Here is a 22,376-nt window from a genome sequence, read left to right on the forward strand (position 1 = left end):
GCAGCCTTTCAGATTTAGACGAGCGTGCAAAATAAAAATCTCCAGCATGAACACACACCCGACATCACAGGCTAATGGTGCAGAACTTTTAGATGGGCTGCCATAAAACATGAGTTTAAATACTGTGAGGGTTGACGGTAGAGGAGACAGAAACAAATGCAGCTGCTTTGGGGAAAACTTCCTTTCTGCAACGTCATGTAATTTAGACTGTGTCTCAGACTCTCAGGCCTGGAAAGGGTCTTAGAGGTGATCTGATTATCCTTTTTTAATTTTTATTTATTTATTTACTTTCCCTTTTGTTGTCCTTGTTTTTTTATTGTTGTTGTAGTTATTGATGTAGTTGTTGGGTAGGACAGAGAGAAATGGAGAGAGGGAGAGAAAGACACCTGCAGACCTGCTTCACCAATTGTGAAGCGACTTCCCTGCAGGTGGGGAGCTGGGGACTCGAACCGGGATCCTTAGCCGGTCCTTGCGCTTCGTGCCATGTGCACTTAACCCGCTGCTCTGTCGCCAGACTCCCCTGATTATCCTTTTTATAGATGAGAGCTTAAGGCCTCAGGCAGGAGAAGCAAAAATACTTGACCCTCAAACATGCCACCTGAGCATGTGGACTGTTGTGAAGGGAAGGCAATTAGGACCGAGCAGACTCAGGAAATGTCTCTGCCTCTCCCTCTGCTGCCCAGAAGAGCAGTGGAGACAAGCCTTTCTGATATAAACCTTATGTTTGGTGGGCAAACATTTGTTTACCAAGTACTGGCTCTTCTCATCTTCCTACGAATTTTCTGCCTCCCTTTTGATGTCCTGCAAGGCTGTTTCTCCTGCTCCTTAGCTCAAGATGGCATGTAAATTTCATCTTATATCTGTGGGAACTCTGTCTCTAAGTTTTTCTGTTTATTTTTCCTTTCTTATGGGGGGGGTACTAGAAGGGCAGAAAGAAAATTACTTTTCATTCTCTATATGCTCCACAAGGGTGATTACATCTACATCAGGAACAAGGATTAATGAGAGGCATAGGATCCACTTGCCCATTTTGACAAGAGATGAAGGAATTCATTCAAGTGCTAGAATGGCTCTGGAGGGAAAGAAAGAGATACTTGCAGCCCTGTTTGTGAAGCTTCCCCTCTGCAGGTGGGGGCTGAACCCTAGTCCTTGCCCATAGTAATATGTGCATTCAACCAGGTGTGCTATCACCTGGACCCATGGTGTTTGTCTTTTTATTCTTTCCCTCTCATTAACCTATAGTAAAGTCGATCAAATGCTATGTCTCAACAGACTCAGGCAGAGACAAATATGAAAATTCAGCTTCTATAAACAGGCAACTGAGATAATAAATGTTAACGCCACTCTTGTCACTTTCTCTTGAAAAAATTCTTTTTTGGGGGGTCACTTCGCAGGTGTTTATCTTTCTCTCCCCCTCTGTCCTATCCAACAATAACTGCAATAACAAGGGCAACAAAAATGGGAAAAATAACGTTCAAGAGCAGTGGATTCGTAGTGTAGGCACCGAGCCCGTGACAACCCTGGAGGCAAAAAAAAAAAAAAAGGGGGAGTCGGACGGTAATGCAGCGGGCTAAGCGCATATAGCGTGAAATGCAAGGACCAGCATAATGATTCTGGTTCGAGCCCCTGGCTCCCCACTTGCAGGCAGTGAAGCAGGTCTGCAGGTGTCCATCTTTCTCCCTCCCTCTCTGCCTTCCCCCTGTCCTATCCAACAATGGTGACATCAATAACAATAAAACAAGAGCAACAAAAGGGAAAATAAATAAAAAACACTTAAAAAATTTTTTATTGGAGGTGGTTACCACTTGAACTTCACTACTCTGGACTGACATTATCAGATAGAAGGAAAGACACCAACCATAGCACCTAGATTTCCCCCCGTGTGGAGAGCAGCAGGTTTAAACCCGGCTCACATGCAGGGCGAGCCGGTAGGCACACTCCCAGGTGTGCTCACAACTTAAATGAATATATAGCAGTTATTACTCTAAACATACAGAAATTATCTGAGTTTCAGAAATAATTTATACAAACACACACCTTTGGGATGTTCACTGATTTAAAAGTATGAAGGGTTGTCCTTAGGGCAAATGGCTTAAGTGTTGTTAGGCTAGACGGTGGCTCTCACCACAGAGTACACATGCTATCATGTGTGAGCACCCGGGTTCACGCCCGCGGTCCTCACCTACAAGGAGAAGCTTCGTGAGCAGTGCTAAGACTCTTTGGCAGTAAATTCAAATCCTTCCCACAACTTGTTTCTGTGTCTCTTAGGTCCTCGATTTATCAAGGGTTCCACCTCCAACCAAAGACTCACACACAGGCTGAGGCAAAGGGAACACTGCGTTGCTGGGAATAGCACCACACAGAACCTCTCGGTCTCAGCACAGGGGGCCTGTTCTCTGGTTACAGTTGGAGACTTAGTATCTGACCCAGGATAGTATGTGCAGTGTTCTATATGAACTGTGGGGAAGCATGGCTTACGCAAAGATGTACCACTAGTAGAAATGACAGAATACACTGTTTCTTTTAGAACTAAGGTAAGCCTGGGTTTACAAACTTGTGCTACTGTAAGTGATGGCCTGGATCCATTTGTAAACCAGAAGAAAACATGGGGAGAAAAACAAAACTGAGAGCTACTTACTAAGTAGACATCCAACACTGAGGCATTGTCGTCTTGTATCTCCACAGCGTTTGGCTCTGAAGTCAAGTATATGGTCCCCTCTTCCAAGGTAAAGGTTGAACTGGAAGGTAACCCTTTACTGGAAAAGCAAAGAGGAGGAATGAGCATGTGCATGATTGCCAGAACAAAATTCACGCTTGGTGAGCAAACTTTGGGGGCTAAAAAATGTTTGACAGGAAATGTCATATATTTCTCTCTTTAATATATTTCATTTATCTATTATTGGATAGAGACGGAGAGGGAAGGAGAGAGACACCTGCAGCCCTGCTTCATTCACCACTTGTGAAGTTTTCCCCCTGCAGGTAGGGACCAGGGGCTTGAACCCAGGTCCTTGTGCACTGTAATGTGTGTGCTTAGCCAGGTGCACCACTGCCTGGTCCCTATTTTTCTTTTCTTTTTTTTTAACCAGAGCACTGCTCAGCTCTGGCTCATGGTGGTGTTGGGGATTGAACCTGGGACATCAGAGTCTAAGACATGAAAGTCTTTTGCAGAACCACTATGCTGTCTCACCAGTCCTATAACTCCCCTTCTTAAATTTGGTTTTACTGGTACTGTATTTTCATTTACTTCAGTGCATAAAACACTTTTTTTTTTTTTGCTTCCTGGATTATCACTGGGACTCAGTGCCTGCAGTATCAATCCACTGCTCCTGGTGGATTTTCTTTTCAGTTTCTGATAGATAACCACAGCGGGCTCCTAGAGTTGAGAAAAGGACTATCACCTCCATTGCCACCCTTGTGGGGGAGCCACTCAGAACTCGCCCCCTTTGGAAGCCCCAGTTTAGTCTCCCTCCTTCAGCTGCTTTGTAAAACTGAGGCCCCAGGGGATATGCCCCGATTAGGGCTCTGGTCTGTCCTCACATTATTTATCTACTGAGGTTCCTGTCTGGACACTGAATTCAAGTCTTTCCCATAACTCAATTGTGTGTCTCTTAGGTTCCCAACTGAGGACTCACACACAAAAGCACACAGGCCACCTGGTGAGGAGACTACTGAGCATGCTCCAGTCCTCAGTCCATCCCTAAACTGGGTACTACACACAGTTCTATTTCTGCATGGATTCACATGCTAATCGAAGACGTGTAAAGCAGAAACACTTAAGTTTTTTTCAGTGTGAAAGAACCTGCCAAAGCTGTACTGATCTTAGTAAAGCAGATTCATTTTGTAGTTTTTCCCCCTGCTCATAAGACGCAGTGTGAGGGAAATATAAACTTAGTAAGAAAAATACTAATGGTAGGAGACAAGGGTTCATTTGGGTTTGACATGTATTGGTGATACTGAGAATGTGGAGATGAAGGTGCTTCACTTTTGGCTTGATCTGTTTTCTCTTATAATTCTGGACACTGTGGGGAAAAGCATTTTTTCTGCTTTTCTGAAGCCTAAGATGGATTTATATAATCTATTTCTGAGGATTATCTCTGCTTGATGGTAAAGAGCAGCAAAAATGTGGATTCTTTCCATAGAGCTGTTGACAACGCATTGTAAACCTTCACAAATGTCTTGAGTTACAATTAAGCTGGCTTTCAGGGATGCTACTTTTGTCTATGTGCCAAAAAAATTGCTCAGATTATTTTTTAAAATAAAACCAAGGATGCAACATCAAATTTTAATTGCCTTTCACCTATGAAGATGCCACTCACTCCTCCTGCCTACTTGAATCCCATAAGAAAGACGTATTCTCTGTTTAAACATCAAAGCAAGATAGAAGATGGTTGAAAAGTATGGCTGCAGCTTGACATGAGGCTATTCAATATTTCTATTTTCTTGCCTCACATTTTCTCAAACCAGAATTTTTCTGGTGGTGTCTCGCCTATTTTGTACAGTGTATTTGAGGAGACTTAAAACCAGGTCTTCCTTTTCTTGCCTGAGTGTCTAGTTATTTATTTATTTTTTTTTACCTCCTAAGAGTATTTTGGAAGTGCTTTAAACAATTAAAAAAGTACTGGGAGTCAGGCGGTAGCGCAAAATGCGGTTTGAGCCCCTGGCTCCCCACTTGCAGAAGAGTTGCTTCACAAGCGGTGAAGCAGGTGTCTCTGTCTTATCCAACAATGACAACAACAGTACCGCATAATCTATGTAACCAAAAGAAATCTTTCTGTGATCCAGTAGACTCTTAGAAGTGAATCTATTTTGCATTTCCCCTCCTTCAGATCCAGACTCAATATCCCATCCTGGGTCACTTTTTCATGTTAAGGCACACCCACCACAGCATGGAGCTTCCTCTGGTCCCATAATATCTCCCATGCGGTGTCAGGGCTTGAACCTAGGCCACACAGACATCAGTGAGCTATCTCTGGCCTATGTTTTGCAAATTTTAACAATGCCTGCATCGCAAATCTAGTATTCCTGGCAGCATTTACCCCAATTCTGCCTCCTCTTTATTTTGATAGGAAGGGAGGAAATAGAAAAGGAGAGACACACCTGCAGGTGGGGACTTGAATCTGGTCCTTGTGCCACCACTGGGCGTACAGTCTGATCTTTTTATTTTTGAAAACTATGCTTATACCACTAATATACTGAAAAACTTCATGGGGACTTAATAGGTACATTTATCAAATGTTATTTCACAGAAAAGAAAATCTTTTCTTTAGTATCATGAAATATATTTGAAGAAAAACTTAGGTATCAGCATCACTAGTTTAGGGACATAAAAATGAGGTTGATAAGAACATATGTCCAGATGATGTTAAGAGCTGTTGGAAGGCCATGATGCAAAGCAAATAAGCCAAATCAAAACTGAACAAAGACCCTGCAGAGATATGTGTCCAAGCGACCCACAAAAAGGATGCTCTCACATATACCAGAGTGAGCCTCTAGGTTGCTTTCTCTATCAGTAGTTATTACTGCTACTATGAGATGATTAAATAGATTCCATAAACCCATTAGGAAATAGTTTGTAAAACACTTTTTTTTTTTTTTTTGCCACCAGGGTTATCATTGGTGCTGGGACTAAGAATCCGCTGCTCCTGTAGGCCAATTTTTCCTCCTTCCTCTCACTTTCTATTTTATTTTGATAGACACCTGCTGAGCAGGGGCTTGAACCCAGGTCCTTGTGCATAGTAACATGCGCTTAATTAGATGTGCCCCCAGCATTTGCTTTCTGACTAGAACAACAATTTAATAGATTAAAAAAAAAGCTCAACATTGGTCATCAAGGAAATGCAAATCAAGATTGCAAATGAGATGCACCAGGAACACCCTAAGGTGATAATTACACAAACTGGAGAGGTTGTGGGGAAACTGGAGCTCTGCTACACTGCTGATGGAGATGTATGAGGCTGTAGTACTTAGAAAACAATTTGATGAGTCCACTCCTCTGTGCCTAACCAATGCAAACACATGCTCGCAGAAGGATTATTCATATTCCCTAAATAAAAATAACTCCGATGCTCAGAAACTGCCGGATTAAGAATTCATACAACAGAGTTACTTGTCACTGGGGCTTCACTACCCTGGGATAACTTTTTTCAGATAGAAGGGGGTGGGGAGAGAGACACCACTGAAGCTTCCTCCAATGTTGTAGGTTTGAACCTTGGCTGAAGTCTCTCACAGGCTCCAATAGAATGCTATTTGGTCGTAGAAATAATGTACTGATTTCTTTTTTTCTAAATCTTTATTTTTAATATTTCCTTTTTGTTGCTCTTGTTGTTGTAATTATTATTGTTGATGTTGTTGGATAGGACAGAGAGGGGGAGAGAAAGATAGACACCTGCAGACCTGCTTTACCACTTGTGAAGCGACTCCCCTGCAGGTGGGGAGTTGGGGGCTCGAACCGGGATCCTTATGCCAGTCAGTCCTTGTGCTTTGTGCCACGTGCGCTTAACCCACTGTGCTACCACCTGACTCCCTATTTTATTTTTTCTTATAGGAAAGAGACACCTACAGTACTGTCTCACCTCTATTAAGCCTTCCCTCTGCAGGTGGTCCATGAGCACAGAAAAGTGTGCACTCAACCAAATGTGCCACTTCCTAGACATGCAATTAGATGCATGAATCTTGACAACACACTGCAAAGTGAAAGAAACCAGTCACGAGGGACTCACAGTTTATGTCGTATTTCATTTGTGTGAAATGCACAGGATAGGCAAACCTACTGATAAGAGCTTAAAATGACAGAAAGTACATTAGTGCTTGAATGGAACAGGAGTGGCTACTGTGGGCTTTCTCTCGGGGCGTCATACAACTTTGAGTATGTTAAAAACCAAAGGACTAGTCTCCGACCTGAGGGGGAATGCTTTCAGCTTCTGTCCATAGAGTGTGATACACAGACCAGTGGAACAGAATTGAAAGCCTAGAAATAACCCCCCACACACCTATGGACATCTAATTTTTGATAAAGGGGCCCAAATTATTAAATATAGGGAAGAAGAACTCTTCAATAAATGGTGCTGGGAAAACTGGGTTGAAACATGCAGAAGAATGAAACTGAACCACTTTATCTCACCAGAAACAAAAGTCAACTCCAAATGGATCAAGGACATGGATGTTAGATCAGAAACTATCAAATACTTAGAGGAAAACATTGGTGGAACTCTTTGCCACCTAAACCTCAAGGACACCTTTGATGATACAAACCTAATTGCAAAGAAGACTAAAACAAAAACAAATCAATGGCATTACATTAAATTGAAAAGCTCTGCACAGCCAAAGAAACCATCACCCAAACAGAGACCCCTCCCAGAATGGGAGAAGATCTTCATATGCCACACATTAGACAAGAGACTGCTAACCAAAATATATAAAGAACTCATCAAACTTAGCAACAAGGAAGCAAATAACAGCATCAACAAATTCTGGAGAGGTTGTGGGTACAAAGGGACCCTCCTACACTGCTGGTGGCAATGTTAATTGGTCCAACCTTTGTGGAGAGCTGTCTGGAGCACCCTCACAAAGCTAGAAATAGACCTCCCATATGAACCAGTAATTTCTCTCCTAGGGATATACCCCGAGGACCTCCATAACGCTCAACCAAAAAGATATGTGTTTACCTATGTTCATAGCAACACAATTTGTAATATTTAAAACCTGGAAGCAAACCAGGTATCCAACAGCAGATGAATGTCTGAGAAAGCTGTGGTATGTTTACACAATGGAATACTATGCAGCTACTGAGAATAATGAACCCATCTTGCATGAAGCTAGAAGGAATTTTGTTAAGTGAGGTAAGCCAGAAAGACAAAGATGAGTATGGGATGATTCCACTCAGAAACAAGTTGAGAAAGAAGAACAGAAAGGGAAACTCAAAGCAGAATCTGACTGAGTTTGGAGTAGGGCACCAAAGTAAAAATGTCTGGGTGGAGGGTAGATGTTCAGCTTCACTGGGGTTGGGGGTGGGGGAGGGAGGGATACAAACCTTTGGTGGTGGGAATGCTGTTAATATACACTCCTATTAACTTATAGTCTCATAAATCACTATTTAATTAATGAGGGGAAAAATGGATTGAATTCTAACAGTGGGCTCAAACTGTTAATACATTTCTAATAATGACTTGTTCTTTGAAATATTAAATTTCCTGAAAGCTTAGACTAGGGAGAACAGAAGCAACTAGTGGTGTTACTTTATAAGATACAGCTATATGGGAGCTGGGCGGTGGCATGGGTTACGGGCACATGGCGGAAAGCATCAGGATCCTGGTTCAAGTCCCCAGCTCCCCACCTTCAGGGGGATTAGCTTCACAGGCGGTGAAGCAGATCTATAGGTGTCTATCTTTCTCTCCCCCTCTCTCGATTTCTCTCTGTCCTATCCAACAACAACAATGATGATAAACAACAAGGGCAACAAAAGGAAAAAAAAATATTTTAAAAAGATACAGCTATATATAAATAGCATAAAAGGACATAAATTATGGTGAGGTACAACAAATCCTAACAATGGGATTTTCAAAATTAACCCAATTGCCAAATAATTTGGTTATAGCAATAACTATCTATTGCTTCCTTAAACCTATAAAGCTCATATTTCTCCCAGTCCTGGAACCTCTGGGGGTGGGGCTCACTTTCCTCCATGATTTTCTCAATTCATACCAACTGACAGTGCATCTGCTGATCCCAACCCACTCAATACAACCAGTACCACATCAACAGGTTTCACTTCAGACTGTGTCCAGAGACTTCAGGTATGGAATGTCAACTCTACAGCTTCATTACTCTGGTGAGACCTTTCCTAGCTCACAGGACTCCTTAATTCCAGTTGGGGTGGTATACCCCTTAACAAACCTCAACACTTAAATATAGACCAGGTCCCATGAGATAGGGCATATGTATACATATCCATAAGTTAGGGGAAAACATATATGTTAAAACAAAGGTGCACAGTAGTTTACAGTGAGTCAATAAATGTAGCAAGCAAGTAGAAAGACCTCAAATGATACCATACAGTAACTAACAAAATAGTTTCTTCTTAGACCTAGGATAACCTCCTCACCTACCTCGTATTACATGCCCCTCAATCACTCCAAAGCTAACCTTGTCAGACAAAGTAAGGACTACAAAAGCTGAATAAGGGCAAGAGACTGGCATACTTTAATGATGACTCTTTAGTCACTATCAGGCCACTCCATCATCTGGGGCCCTAGTCAGGGAGTCCTGGGATTCCCACACACACATGATGGGCCTAGACCTCTAACAGATCCCTTGCACTACTGTCACTGGTCATCTCCATCAGGAACAACATAATGGGCCCCTATAGGGCCTTGTCCTCAATGTGGATCAACAATGGTAGAGAATGTTCCATCCTCTGAAGGGGGGGTTGGATAACATACTCTATCCACCACCTAAAGAAGATGGGTCCTGAAATTGGTGCATCCTAGAACATTCCTAGCTGTGACCACAGAATGTGAGCTCAGACCTACAGGGATGCAGAGGCTCCTGTGCTGAATATGGGCCCCAGATCAAATTGTGGGGTTTACAGTTAACAATATTCATATACTTTTTCCATATTTGGGAGCTACTCTCTTCCCTGATCCAGCTTTCTAGTCCTTTTTCCAACTATGACACCATCTCCCCAGACAGTAACTTGGGTCCACCTGCATACTAGATGTCAGGCTCAGGGAAAAACTAGTAAAGTCATGGGCCCCTTGGAATATACCTAAAATAGACCTACTAGCTTTTTTCCAAAACGGAGACTCTACATCTTCATCTGCAATATTCTTGCCTTTAGGCTCAGGATTAGTCAACAGTTTGTTCTGCTTTATATTTTAATTCTTTTTCAGCCACCAGATGCCAGATGCTACCATGATGCCAACCTGACTTCCCTCAGCAGGCGACCCCACCAATGTGTCCTGGAGCCCCACCTCCCCATGTCCCTGGGAAAGAAGAGAAATAGGCTGGGAGTATGGATCAACCTGCCAACACCATGTTCAGTGGAGAAGCAGTTACAGAAGACAGAACTCCCACTTTCTGCATCCCATAATGACCCTGGGTCCATACTCCCAGAGGGATAAAGAACAGGAAAGCCATCAAGGGGAGGGGATGGGATATGGAGTTCTGGGGGTGGGAACTGTATGGAATTGTACCCCCTCTTATCCTATGGTCTTGTCAATATTTATTTCCATTTTATAAATAACTAATAAAAAAAACCCCACAAGACTTTGGTGTCTGGCAAGATAGTGCACTGCTTTGCCATGTGCTTGACAAAGGTCCCACCCTGGCTTCCACTGCATTGAAGATAGCTTTAGTGCTGTGGTTTCTCTCTCTTCAAAGAAAAACAAAAACAGTTTGCAAAACCATGGACATTTCCCCCCTTGCTGCCAGGGCTTCACTGGTCCCAGTGGACCTCCCCCACCCCCACCACACATACACACACATAAGAGTGGAAGGAATATACCACAACTCTGCTTCATTGCTTGCGAAGCTTCTCCCTTTCACATGGTGGCTGGGGGCTCAAACCCGGGTCCTTGTGCATGGTAAAGTGTGTGCTCTACCAGGTGAGCCATCTTCTGGTGACCAGACTGTGCACTTTGAATAGATTAGTTGTTAATTTTTTTTATGAGAAATTCCTCTCAATAAGGTTAAAAAAAAGTTTCACAGGGTACCTAAGAGTCATGATTCTAAGCCTGATTCCTTGGTACATACTGTAAATATCAGAACTTTGACAGAATAGATATTTCAAGTTACACATATCTGAGAGCTACTGCTTAAAAAAAATACCCCTGGTTCATCTGCTAGCCATTATTGTTATTTTTAGGAGAGAGGTGCTGCTGAGATTTTGAGTCCTGAGGTGAGAGACCGCGAGCAGATAGCGGAAGCTTGGAGAACCATCTAAAAGTTTCTGGGTCTGGTGCTGCTGTGTGACAGGGCACAGACATCTTGGATGATGTCTGGCTTAAGGTCTCCAGACTGTATTTTTACCCTAGTGTGATCTATTGTCAAATTAAGAAAGAAAAACATTTCCACCAAAAACCCTCCTCCAGTTTCCCACTTTTTTTGGGGGGGGAGGGGCTCAGGATTATCTCTTGGGCTCAGTGCCCGCACTATGAATCCACTACTCCTGGCAGCCTTTTTTAATCCCTTCTTCCTTCCTATTGGATAGAACAGAGAGAATTTGAGAGGGGAGGGAGAGATAAAGACAGCTGCAAAACTGCTTCACAGCTTGTGAAGTAGCCCCCCACCCCCAATCCCTCAAGGAAGGAGCTTGAATCAGGATCCATGTGCAGGCCCTTGCACTTGGCACCTTGTGCACTTAACCTGGTGTGTTACCGCCCGGCCTGCTACTTTTTTTTTTTTTTTTTTTTGAGCAATCAGAACAGCCTGTAACTCTGGGCCTGAATTTCTGAAGAGCATTAGAGAGATGCAGCTGCTTCCTTCACACTCTTTCCTAAACCATACCCATCCTCTTTCTGGCCCCTCTGTGTACTGCTCAACCTGGTATCTCAGCTTCCCAGATGGAGAGGCTGAGAGCCCAGGGACTCGCCCAAGACCACACTATAGCTGGGTAGCAACAATGGCATTGATCATGATTTTTTTAAAGCTGGACCTCTAGGACACTTTTTCATTCAGAGAGCAACAGAAAGAGGGAATGACTCCACAGCACCCCCGTGTGGTATTGAGACTCAAAGCTGAGTCATGTGCATGGCAACATAGGCACTCTACCTGGTGAGCTATCTCTCAGGTCCCTGGAACTTGTTTCCTTTCGTTTTTACTTTTTTATAGTTACTAGGGTTAACTCTGGTGCTTAGTGGCTACACAGTGAATCCACTGCTCCTGATGGTTATTTCTTCCTATTTTGTTTGACAGAACAGAGAGAAATTGAGAGGGAAGGAGGAGAAAGAGATACCTGCAGTCCTGCTTCATCACTTGTTAAGCTTTCCCCTGCAGGTGGGGACCGTGGCTTTGAACCTGAGTCCTTGAACACTGTAATGTGTGTGCTTAACCAGGTGTGCCACTGCCTCCTTCCACCCCCCTTTTTTCTTTATTTGATAGGACAGGAAGAGAGACACCTGTGGTACTTTACTGTTGTGAAGCTTCCCCCTGCAGGTGGGGAATGAGGATTTTTAACTCCAGTCCTTGTACCTAAAAAAAATGGGGGGGGGGAGAGAAAAAAGTGCCATGTGGAATGACACAGCCACTGAGCCTCAGCGATACCCCTGGTGTGAAACAAAGAACAAGCAAAAATAAACCCAAAGAGCCTTTTGTAAATAATCAGGCATTAAGAAGACTAAGAAGTCCCATTACGTACATTTACAATAATCTGACTTCTTAGTCTTGACCTTGGCATTGAGTGAAAGCTACATAACTCACTAATCTTTATATATATATATATTTAATTTTTAAAAGTTTTTTTATATTTATTTTATATTTATTTTTCTCTTTTGTTGTTGTTTTTTATTTTGTTGTTGTTTTTTATTTTTCTCTTTTTTATATTTATTTTTCTCTTTTGTTGCCCTTTTTTTTTTAACTGTTGTTGTAGTTGTTGTTATTGATGTTAGATAGGACAGAGAGAAATGGAGAGAGGAGGGGAAGACAGAGAGGGGGAGAGAAAGACAGACATCAGTAGACCTGCTTCACCACTTTTGAAGTGACTCCCCTGCAGGTGGGGAGCGGGGGCTCAAACTGGGATCCTTACTCCAGTCCTTGTGCTTCACACCACGTGTGCTTAACACGCTGTGCTACCACCCGACTCCCACTAATATTTATATTTTTATCCTCCTTACAAAGTGTGTACTGAGGGAGATCAGAGTGCAGAACTGACAAACTATCTCCCTACAAATTTTAGATTGAGGGAGTCAGGCGGTAGTACAGTGAGTTAAAGTGTACATGGTGCAAAGTGCAAGGACCAGCATAAGGATCCCGGTTTGAGGCCCTAGCTCCCCACCTAAGGGGAGTTGTTTCACAGGCGGTGAAACAGGTTTGCTTTCTCTCCCCCTCCTCTCTCCATTTCCCTCTGTCCTATCCAACAATGACGACACCAATAACAACAATAATAACTGCAACGGTAATAAAAAAAACAAGGGCAACAAAAGGGAAAATAAATATAAAAAAATTTTTTAGATCGAGTGCTATCTCCCACATAAGAAAAGAGTCCCCTCTTTTTGAGGGAAATGGACATGTGATATGGGGAATTATTCCGGCAGACCACTGATGAATCAAATGACAGTAATTGGACTTCAGCCCTCCCACTCCACTGTGTGGGAGACTGGATGAGTTTCTTAATCCATCTGAGCTCCAGTTCCCCGAGAATAAAGACCCCAAACATGTGGGTGGCCGGTGTGATGAGAGACAACAAAGAGGACACACATCATACTGTGTGGGCACCAGGAGAGAGCAGAATGGACACGGCATTTACAGAGTTTCTGAGGAAGACACGCAATGAGAGAAATACGAAAAATCTGTATCATGCTGGTGAGAGGAAAAAAGCATGGGAAGGATATAGAGATAAGAGGTATAGGTCTTCTCTAGACAGCCGGTTCCTCGTGCTCTCTGCCCTTGGAAATGTTCTTTTCCCTGGTCTGAGGCAAATCCCTCCACTCCTAGACAGTCCAAAGATCAGATGCTAGTCACACACTCTTCTTGGCCTTTCATAGAAGAGGCAGGTGGGTGAGGGGGAGTGTGGTCAGTTAAGGTGGCAAAACATGATTTGTGATTACTTCCTTTGCAAGTGCTGATACCTTGCTTTGGTGGGGGGGGGGGAGGCTTGGCTAAAATTGATAGTTTAAAAAAAACATTTTATTTAGTGAGTCAGTATAAAGTTCCTAATGAAATAGTGTCTACTTAGATACCCTCCTCACCTTCTTCCTATTACAGTTCTCTCACTCACTCCAAAGCTAACCTTATCAAAGCAAGGACTGAAAAAGCTGAATAAGGGCAAGAGACTGGCATACTTTAATAATGATTCTTTAGTCACTATCAGGTCATCCCATCAGCTGGGGCCCTCGTTGGGGAGTCCTGAGATTCCCAAACAGACATGATGGGCCTAGACCTCAAATAAATCCTTCTCTCCATTGTTACTGGTCATCTCTATCAGGAACAACACAATAGATGACTTGAGGGGATCCCTCCCACCCCATAGAACCTTGCCCTCAACTTGGATCAACAATGGTAGAGACTGTTCCATCCTTCAAAGGGAGTATGGACAACATACTCTATGCTACACCTGAGGAAGATGGGTCCTGATATTGAGGCAGCTTGGAATGTTCCTACTCATGACCACAGAAATGTGAGCTCAGATCTACAGGGATACAGAGGTCACATAGGCTCCTAAGCTGAGTGTGGGCCCCAGAATCACATCAAATTGATGGGGTTTACAGTCAACAATATTTATACATCTTGCCCATATTTGGGAGCTACTCTCTTCCCTGATCCAGCTTTCTGGTCCTTTTTGCAGCCATGACATCATCTCCCTAAATAATAACTTCGATCCACCTGCATATTAGATTTCAGGTTCAGGGGAAAAAAAAACAACAAAATACTAGTATAGCTGCAGGCCCTTTGGAATATAACTAAACTATGCCTACTAGCTATCTACAAAATGGAGGAAAACCCCCCCCCCCCAACTCTTCATCTGCACTATTCCAGCCCTTAGGTCCATGACTGGTCAACAATTTGTTTGGCTTGTGTATGTTAATTCTCTTTTCAGCTTCCAGGTTCCAGATGCTAGCATGATGCTGACCAAATTTCCCTGGACAGACAACCCCACCAATGTGTCTTGGAGCTCCCCTTCCCCAGAAGCCCACCCTACTAGGGAAAGAGAGAGACAGGCTGGGAGTATGAATCGACCTGTCAACACCCATGTTCAGCAGGGAAGCAATTACAGAAGCCAGACCTTTCACCTTCTGCAACCCACAATGACCTTGGGTCCATACTCCCAGAGGCTTAAAGAATAGGAAAGCTATCAGGGGAGGAGGGGATGGGATACAGAGATCTGGTGGTGGGAATTGTGTGGAGTTCTACTCCTATAGTTTTGTCAATGTTTCCTTTTTATAAATAAAAAAACAAACATTTTATTTAGCAACAAACATTTTATTTATGAGCAGATTATATAGGCCTTTGCCATTTATAAAACAAAACAACAACACTCCTTTCTGCTATTGGCAAAGCCAGTTTGACTTCACTGGGGAATAATGCAAAAAGAGCCACTGAGGTTCGGGGATACAGCATAATGGTTATGCAAAAAGACTTGTCATTCCTGAGACTCCAAAGGTCCCAGGTTCAATTCCCAGCACCACAAGTCAAAGCTGAGTAGTGCATTGGTTAAAAAAACAAAAACGGAGTTGGGCGGTAGCACAGCAAGTTAAGAGCCTGTGGTGCAAAGTACAAGGACCGGCATAAGGATCCTGGTTCGAGCTCCCGGCTCCCCACCTGTAGGGGCTTCACTTCACGGGTGGTGAAGCAGGTCTGCAAGTGTCTCTCTTTCTCTCCCACTCTATCTTCCCCTCCTCTCTCCATTTCTCTCTTTCCTATCCAACAATGACAACATCAATAACTACAACAATGTTAAAAAGACAAGGGAAACTAAATGTAAAAAATTAAAAAAACATTTAATAAAAAAAACCAGTCATCAGTCCTTTTATAGCCTGGATACTTTAATTTCTGCAAGAAGACACCTCTGACCTACATAGATGCTTCTAGAGCCCCAAACAAATCCTCCTTCCTTGAGAAAGACTGTTATGTTGTAGAAAGAAGTTGCATTTGAATGGGTGTTGTTAACCCATTCATGTTTATTTCTCTTCTGACAAGGGACACTATTTCTGCTACTGCCCTGTTTCCTTACTGGACTGTTGATTCCTTGGGCACAAATCTATTTAGAATGAATCTTTGATTGTTCTGGCTGAGAGTTTCCCAGATTCTGTTTTGGTGGTCACTTAGAAGGAAGGGCACGTCTCCTGGGAGAGAGGACCTCTGAACCCAGTTGTTGAGCCAGAGGACCTGCCACTGCTCACTCAGCCTTGCAGCTTGGGAAGATACATTTCTAGAATCAGGGCTACGTGACCAGGTTTAAGAATCTGGCTGGCCGCCGGGGTTCTGCTCCACCAAGCTTGCCCACAGTTCCCCCTTGGTTCCCACTGTCTGAGAGCTGATTGCTCCAATTTGCAACATGATGCTCAGGAAACTTAATCTCCCTAGTCCTGTTCTCCCCATGTAAAGCAATAGAACAGCCAATATTGTTCCGCTGCTGCTCTGTCTACTGCACGGCAGACGTGCCCTGGGTCCGAGCAGTACAGCCGGAGGGGTTTCACGGTCACTTGGTGCCCCTCTGAGGGTGGACAGACATGAATGCTTCTCTGATGCCACTCGGCCCGAGCCTCTGTTTCATCTGTTACTGGCAATGCCAGTTTGCCTTCATTGGAAAGCAATGCTAAAAACAGTCATTGATCAGTTCACAGCTGGAACCCTTAGATCTCTGCAGAGCTAGTGTGGTTTTGTCGCAGACTCCCATGGAAGCATTTGCTCAGGGAATGAAAACAAAAACATATATACATATATATGTATATGGTTTACCCTGTGTGATCCCATTGCTCCTGGTGAATTTTTTTTTTGTGCTGCCAGAGTTATCATTGGGGCTTTCTGGTCCTTATATGATAAACCCACTGCTTCTGGGAGTCATTTTTTAAAAAAAGTTTGTTTATTTTTCCCTTTTGTTGTCCTTGTTTTATTGTTGTAGTTATTATTGTTGTCGTTGTTGGATAGAACAGAGAGATATGGAGAGAGGAGGGGAAGACAGAGGGGGGAGAGAAAGACAGACACCTGCAGACCGCCTGTGAAGTGACTCCTCTACAGGTGGGGAGCCAGTGGCTCAAACCGGGATCCTTACGCCGGTCCTTGTGCTTCACACCATGTGTACTTAACATGCTGCACTACCACCTGACTCCCCCGGGAGCCATTTTTTCCCATGTTATTTTTTTTTTAATTAGACAAGACAGATTTTGAAAGGGGAAGGGTTAGATAGAGAGGAGGAAGATAGACTCTTGTAGATCTGCTTTCCCCCTGTAGGTGGGGCCCCAGACCTAGTGAACTTTTCTTTTTATGGAGGGGAAGAGGGAGTCAGAGAGAGAAGAGATACCACAGTGCTGCTCTTGAAGCTTCTCCTTCACAGGGTGCTCCCATGCGGTAACTGGGGAGCTCAAACCCAGGTCCTCACACATAGTAAATAAAGCCTATGCTCTAGCAGCTAAGCCATCTCCTGCACATATGTCATGGCCTACAGATTCTTTCAAAGAAATCTCAATTTCTTTTCTCAGAATATTCTCACTCTAACATATCACACAATTCCCGATGAGTTATGTGGAGAGAAAGAGCCACCTGCACAGACCTACCTACTCCTCATCCCGTCAACCCTAGGGCGGTTCCTGATAACATTTCTCGTTTTAGCAAGTCTGGTGGCAGCCTGCATAGCTTTTGCAGAATCGGGTGAGAGACCTTTTCAACCAAAGGCTGTAGCATCCCTACTGATTTGAGGACGAAGGGCATTTATCTTCCTATCCTGTGCTTCTGCCCAACATTTGCTATTTATATTGTATTTCTTTTGTAACCATATCAGAACATACTTCATTGTTCTTTAAATTCCCTCACTCCCCCCACCCCCACCCCAAAGCACTGCTCAGCTCTGGCACGTGGTGGTGTGGAGGACTGAACCTGGGATTTTGGAGCCACAGGCATGAGTTTCTTTGTATAACCATTATGCTATCTACCCCACCCCCTCACTCTTATACTGTATAACCTTTAGTTTCCCCCATGGCTTCGGCTCTGTCCATGTTTTCTCCACTTAATCCAATCCAATCTTTGAAAAATTTCTCCTTTTCAGAGTTACTACTATTTACATTGAATTTTGCAGCTACAACCAATATTTTTCCACTTTGTCCATAGACTGACTCTATAATTAGAACATTGATACATAATAGCATTTATGTGATTGTGACTATAATACTGTTATTATTTGGTCAGCAGAGTGAGGGCTACATTTCCTTCTCCAGGTTCAGAGTCACCAGTGGCCCCAGAATCAGAGCTAAACAGAATCTTTCAAACATTTCCTCAACTTTCTGCTGTTTTGGGATGGTCCAAGTTAAGAGGCAGATGCTTATTTTTTATTATGTGGTGACAGGACATGTCCCCTGTGAGACTGATGAGTGGTCTGCTCAGGCCGAGTTTTTTCATTATTTTAGAGAGCGAGGAACAGGAAGAGAGAGGAGAGACACTAAAGCACCATCATCCATCATCCATAGAGCTTCTTGGAGCCACTCATGCTGTTCCCATGTGCTACAGTCCTAGAAGCAAACCCACCCCCAGCCCCTATTCTAGGAGGTTTTCCTTTTAGAAATATAGATGGCTTTGGCTGATGGGATAGTGTTGGCTATTTGAACAGTGCACTGCTTTGCCATGTACACAACTCATGTTCCAGCCTGGCCCCCATCACATTGAAGGAAGCTTCAGTGCAGTGGTCTCTTTTTATTTTCTCTCTGCCTCTATCTAAAAAAAAAAAAAAAAAAAAGCAAAAAAAAGAATAAAGGGACAGGGTGGTGGTAGAACCGGTTGAACGTGCATGTTACTAGGTGCCTGGACCCAGTTACAAACCCTCAGTCTCAGTCTCCATCTGCAAGGGGAACAGTTCACGAGCACTGAATCAGTGCTGCAGGTCTTCTTTCCTCCCTAACTCTTCCCCTCTCAATTTATCTCTCTGCTATCAAATTAAAAAAAAAAAGATATCTGAAGTAAAATAGATGGCTTGCCATTCAGGGGGAAATCCAGAAAGCACTTGGACTAAAGGTGTGTGCTAGCATCCCTTCTCTGTTAGTCCTGCACTGGGCAGATGGTCACACTGAGTACCTGCCTCCTCATCTACAGGAACAGAAACCCCCTCCAGCATAAGAGGATTAAGTCGGGCAGTGAGTGACAGAAAGGCCAGCAGAGTTCTGCATGAGGATCTCTGACATTCACCTTTGGGACTCTATCTTGTTTCTGGCAGGGGGCGGAGGGGGAGGCGAGGGGGGAGACTCAGAGAAGGCCCATGTGCTCATACCTCAGGATTTCCTTTCCACCATTTCAAATCTGGCTGCCGGCACTCTAGCAGCTCATATTTGCTCCTTGCAAAGAAAACAAACAAACAACAACAAAAAAAAAACAACACCCTCACTGGCAGTACAAACTAAGGGGAAGGCCACACAATGGGATCGGTCTGTCTGTCTGTCTGTCTGTCTCTCTCTCTCACCCACTTCCTGTGCACATGCCCTTTTCAGCAGGACCCAGCCCCTGCTGCTATGCAAGTGCGTTGTTCTGACAGCCTTCCTGGAGAAAGCACCCCCACACTGAGCTCCTTGCTGACAGTGCAGGCCTAGAAGAAGAGGGAGCCCTGGGCCGTGGTCATTGCCTTTAGGCTGTTCATCACCTACAGCTGCTAAGCAGGATCTGCCTGAGGGCTCTGCTCCTTGCACACACCTGTGGGGGCTGCCGCACTTCCCTTTGCTCCCACCGGGATATTTTTAGCTGAGGAGCCAGCCTGTTCCTCACCCAGGCCAGGAGCAGCTCACTCTGGTGCTGACTGGTGGCTGCTGTGCTCCAGAGCTAGTGTTAACCACCCTTCTTGCTGGGTGGGCAGAGCAGGAGGTGGGAGAAGTTTGTGTGTGTGTGTGTGTGTGTGTGTGTGTGTGTGTGTGTGTGTGTGTGTGTGTGTGTGTGTGTGTGTGGAGGGTTTGCAGCCTGTGCCCACTCAACCCAGTTGGGCCTGTCAGTCTGGGGACAGGAAGTCATGGCCACTCAGAGCCCTGGCCCCTGCCCAGTACAGAAGCCAAGGGAGGGGAGGCAGCCCTGGAGAGGGGTGTGCAGGTGGCTTCAGGAGGGAAGGAGGAATCGCATCAGAGAGAACAGCCCCTCCCCCCCATATTCTACACAGAATAACATTTCATTACTGCAGAGAACTAGCGGCCTGTGTCCACCAGGACCAGAGCTAATCTGGAGCGGAAACCTGCAGGAGTCCCGCCCAGCCTGCCCAGTACCTCCCCGCCCCCTTACTCTCTCCAGCCACTGCAGAGCTGAGTCCTTGGTTACTCTCCTCAGATTCCCCAGCAACACTGCTCCACTTATATAAGGAAAAGTGGGTGGGTGGAGATTCCTTACTGTAAGCAGGTCCTGGTTATCTGACTTAAGGGGAGCAGGAATAGAAAACAGCTATGTCCCCACAATGTGTGGCTCATGAGGAGGAAGGGGCAGGAGGAAATTCTGGTGTATCGGCATGCTCCTTATCTTCTCATGAGTGACTGTTACTAGAATGTACACACTTGCCAAATTCCTCGGAACAATGCACCAAGATTTGTGCATTTATGGGGGCCACAAGGACCTGGGTTCAAGCCCCAGCCCCCTCCTCCTGTGGTTGGGGAGAATGCTTTAGGAGTAGTGAAGCAGCTCTGCAGCTCTCTCTCCCTCTCTACTTTCAATTTCTCTGTCCTAGCATATAAAATAGAAAAAAATATATGCATTTATAATAAACAAGCTATATTTCATAAAAACACAGGGTATGTATGCTATCTGTTCTGGTGTATGCTGAGTGCCTACTTGGTTAGAGGTGAACTGTGAATAACTCAGACATCGGGTAACTGACTTGGTCTTAAAGACCATTTTCATACACTAATATAATATACTATATAATAATAATTAATATATATTATTATAGTGTATAATATATGCATATATACACACACTAAAAAGAATTAACTATACATATCATTGTTACAACAACTAAGAACAGTCAGTAGAAGTAACTTCTACTGGATTTTACAATTTTGAAGGGCTCTCCTGGCAAATGTGTTTTTCTGTTCATAAAAGGCAGAGCCTACTACCAGAATGAGTTCACTTCCCAGAGCTCTTATCATGGAATTGAGAAGTAATATATTTAAGTAGGTCACAGGGCTAAGGCTTAAGGGGATGAAGAAACTGCAATAGGAGTAGTCTCCAAAACATCTAAATAAGTGGCACATGAGCACAACAAAATCTAATTGGATTCTCTAGCTAGAGAAACGTACCACAAAGGCAGTAGGAATTAGGAACCTTTTTAATCATGGGGGAACTGGGGGCCAGCTGGAGGTGCGCCTGGTTGAATGCACTTGTTACTACGAACAAGGAACCAGTCTGGAGCCCCTGCTTCCCGCCTGCAGGGGAAGCTTAGAGGCGAGAAAGTACTGCAGGTGACACTCTGTCCCTCTCTAGCTCTTATTTTCTCTTTCAATTTCTCTCCGTCCTGTCAGATAAAAAAGGGGAAGAGGAGGGGAAAAATGGCTTCCTGGAGCAGTGGATTCATCCTGCAGACACTGAAGCTCAGCAATAACCTTGGTGTGACTATAAATAAACAAAACAAAAAAAAAAAACACTTGGGGAACCACAGCCTCTGTGGCTGGGAGGCATGGCATGGCATGTGGAAAAAGTGAACTAGAGCAAGGGGAAAGTCTGCAGAGTGCCTGTGGATGCCCTGTATTTGGGAAGCTATTTAACCTTCCTCTGCTGAAATTAAACCTTTGCCTATGACGAGGTCCTACCTGCTACCCAAAAAAATCTCTTGGCTTTCCCAGAAAACCAGAGTAGCATATCAGAAACACAACACACTGAAATGGACACGGCTTTTGCTGTATACACGAATGGAGCCAGTCAGGGCTGAAGACAAAGTGAACAGGAAGTAATTCCCTCTCTACTCCTCAGCAGTGACCTAACTCCTACGGGTGTGTGTGTGTGTGTGTGTGTGTGTGTGTGTGTGTGTGTGGTGTTGGATATTCTACAATCTCTCCTTTTTTAAAAAAATATTTATTTATTTATTCCCTTTTGTTGCCCTTGTTTTATTGTTGTAGTTATTATTGTTGTTGTCGTTGTTGGATAGGACAGAGAGAAATGGAGAGAGGAGGGGAAGACAGAGAGGAGGAGAGAAAGATAGACACCTGCAGACCTGCTTCACTGCCTGTGAAGCGACTCCCCTGCAGGTGGGGAGCCGGGGTTCGAACCGGGATCCTTATGCCGGTCCTTGTGCTTTGTGCCACCTGCGCTTAACCCGCTGCGCTACAGTCCGACTCCCTCTACAATCTTTACACCTGCCTGCTGTCAGGATAAATAATATAGTCCTGTCAGCCAAAGCTCCACTCAGATGGTATTATAGGTTGAATTCTGTCCCCCTAAAACTCCTACTTTGAACTCAAACACTAATTCAAAGGTACATCTGCACCCCTATGTTTACAGCTACATTATTCACAATAGCCATGGAGTGGAAGCAGCCTATATGCCCATCAACAGAT

General features: G+C 44.1%; 1 protein-coding gene across 6 annotated transcripts in view; it reads right to left on the reverse strand.

The window, feature by feature from the left end:
• PIP5K1B (phosphatidylinositol-4-phosphate 5-kinase type 1 beta) overlaps positions 1-22,376 on the reverse strand; it is a 361,155-nt gene that overhangs the window by 21,967 nt on the left and 316,812 nt on the right. For all 6 annotated transcript variants that reach the window (XM_016190557.2, XM_060199750.1, XM_060199751.1 and 3 more), the window contains one exon: positions 2,639-2,756. In XM_016190557.2, coding sequence (XP_016046043.1) covers positions 2,639-2,756 — 118 coding nt within the window. The remainder of the gene's footprint in view (positions 1-2,638; positions 2,757-22,376) is intronic.

The sequence above is a fragment of the Erinaceus europaeus genome, chromosome 10 (genome assembly GCF_950295315.1).
Source record: "Erinaceus europaeus chromosome 10, mEriEur2.1, whole genome shotgun sequence".
In the NCBI taxonomy this organism is placed as follows: domain Eukaryota; kingdom Metazoa; phylum Chordata; class Mammalia; order Eulipotyphla; family Erinaceidae; genus Erinaceus; species Erinaceus europaeus.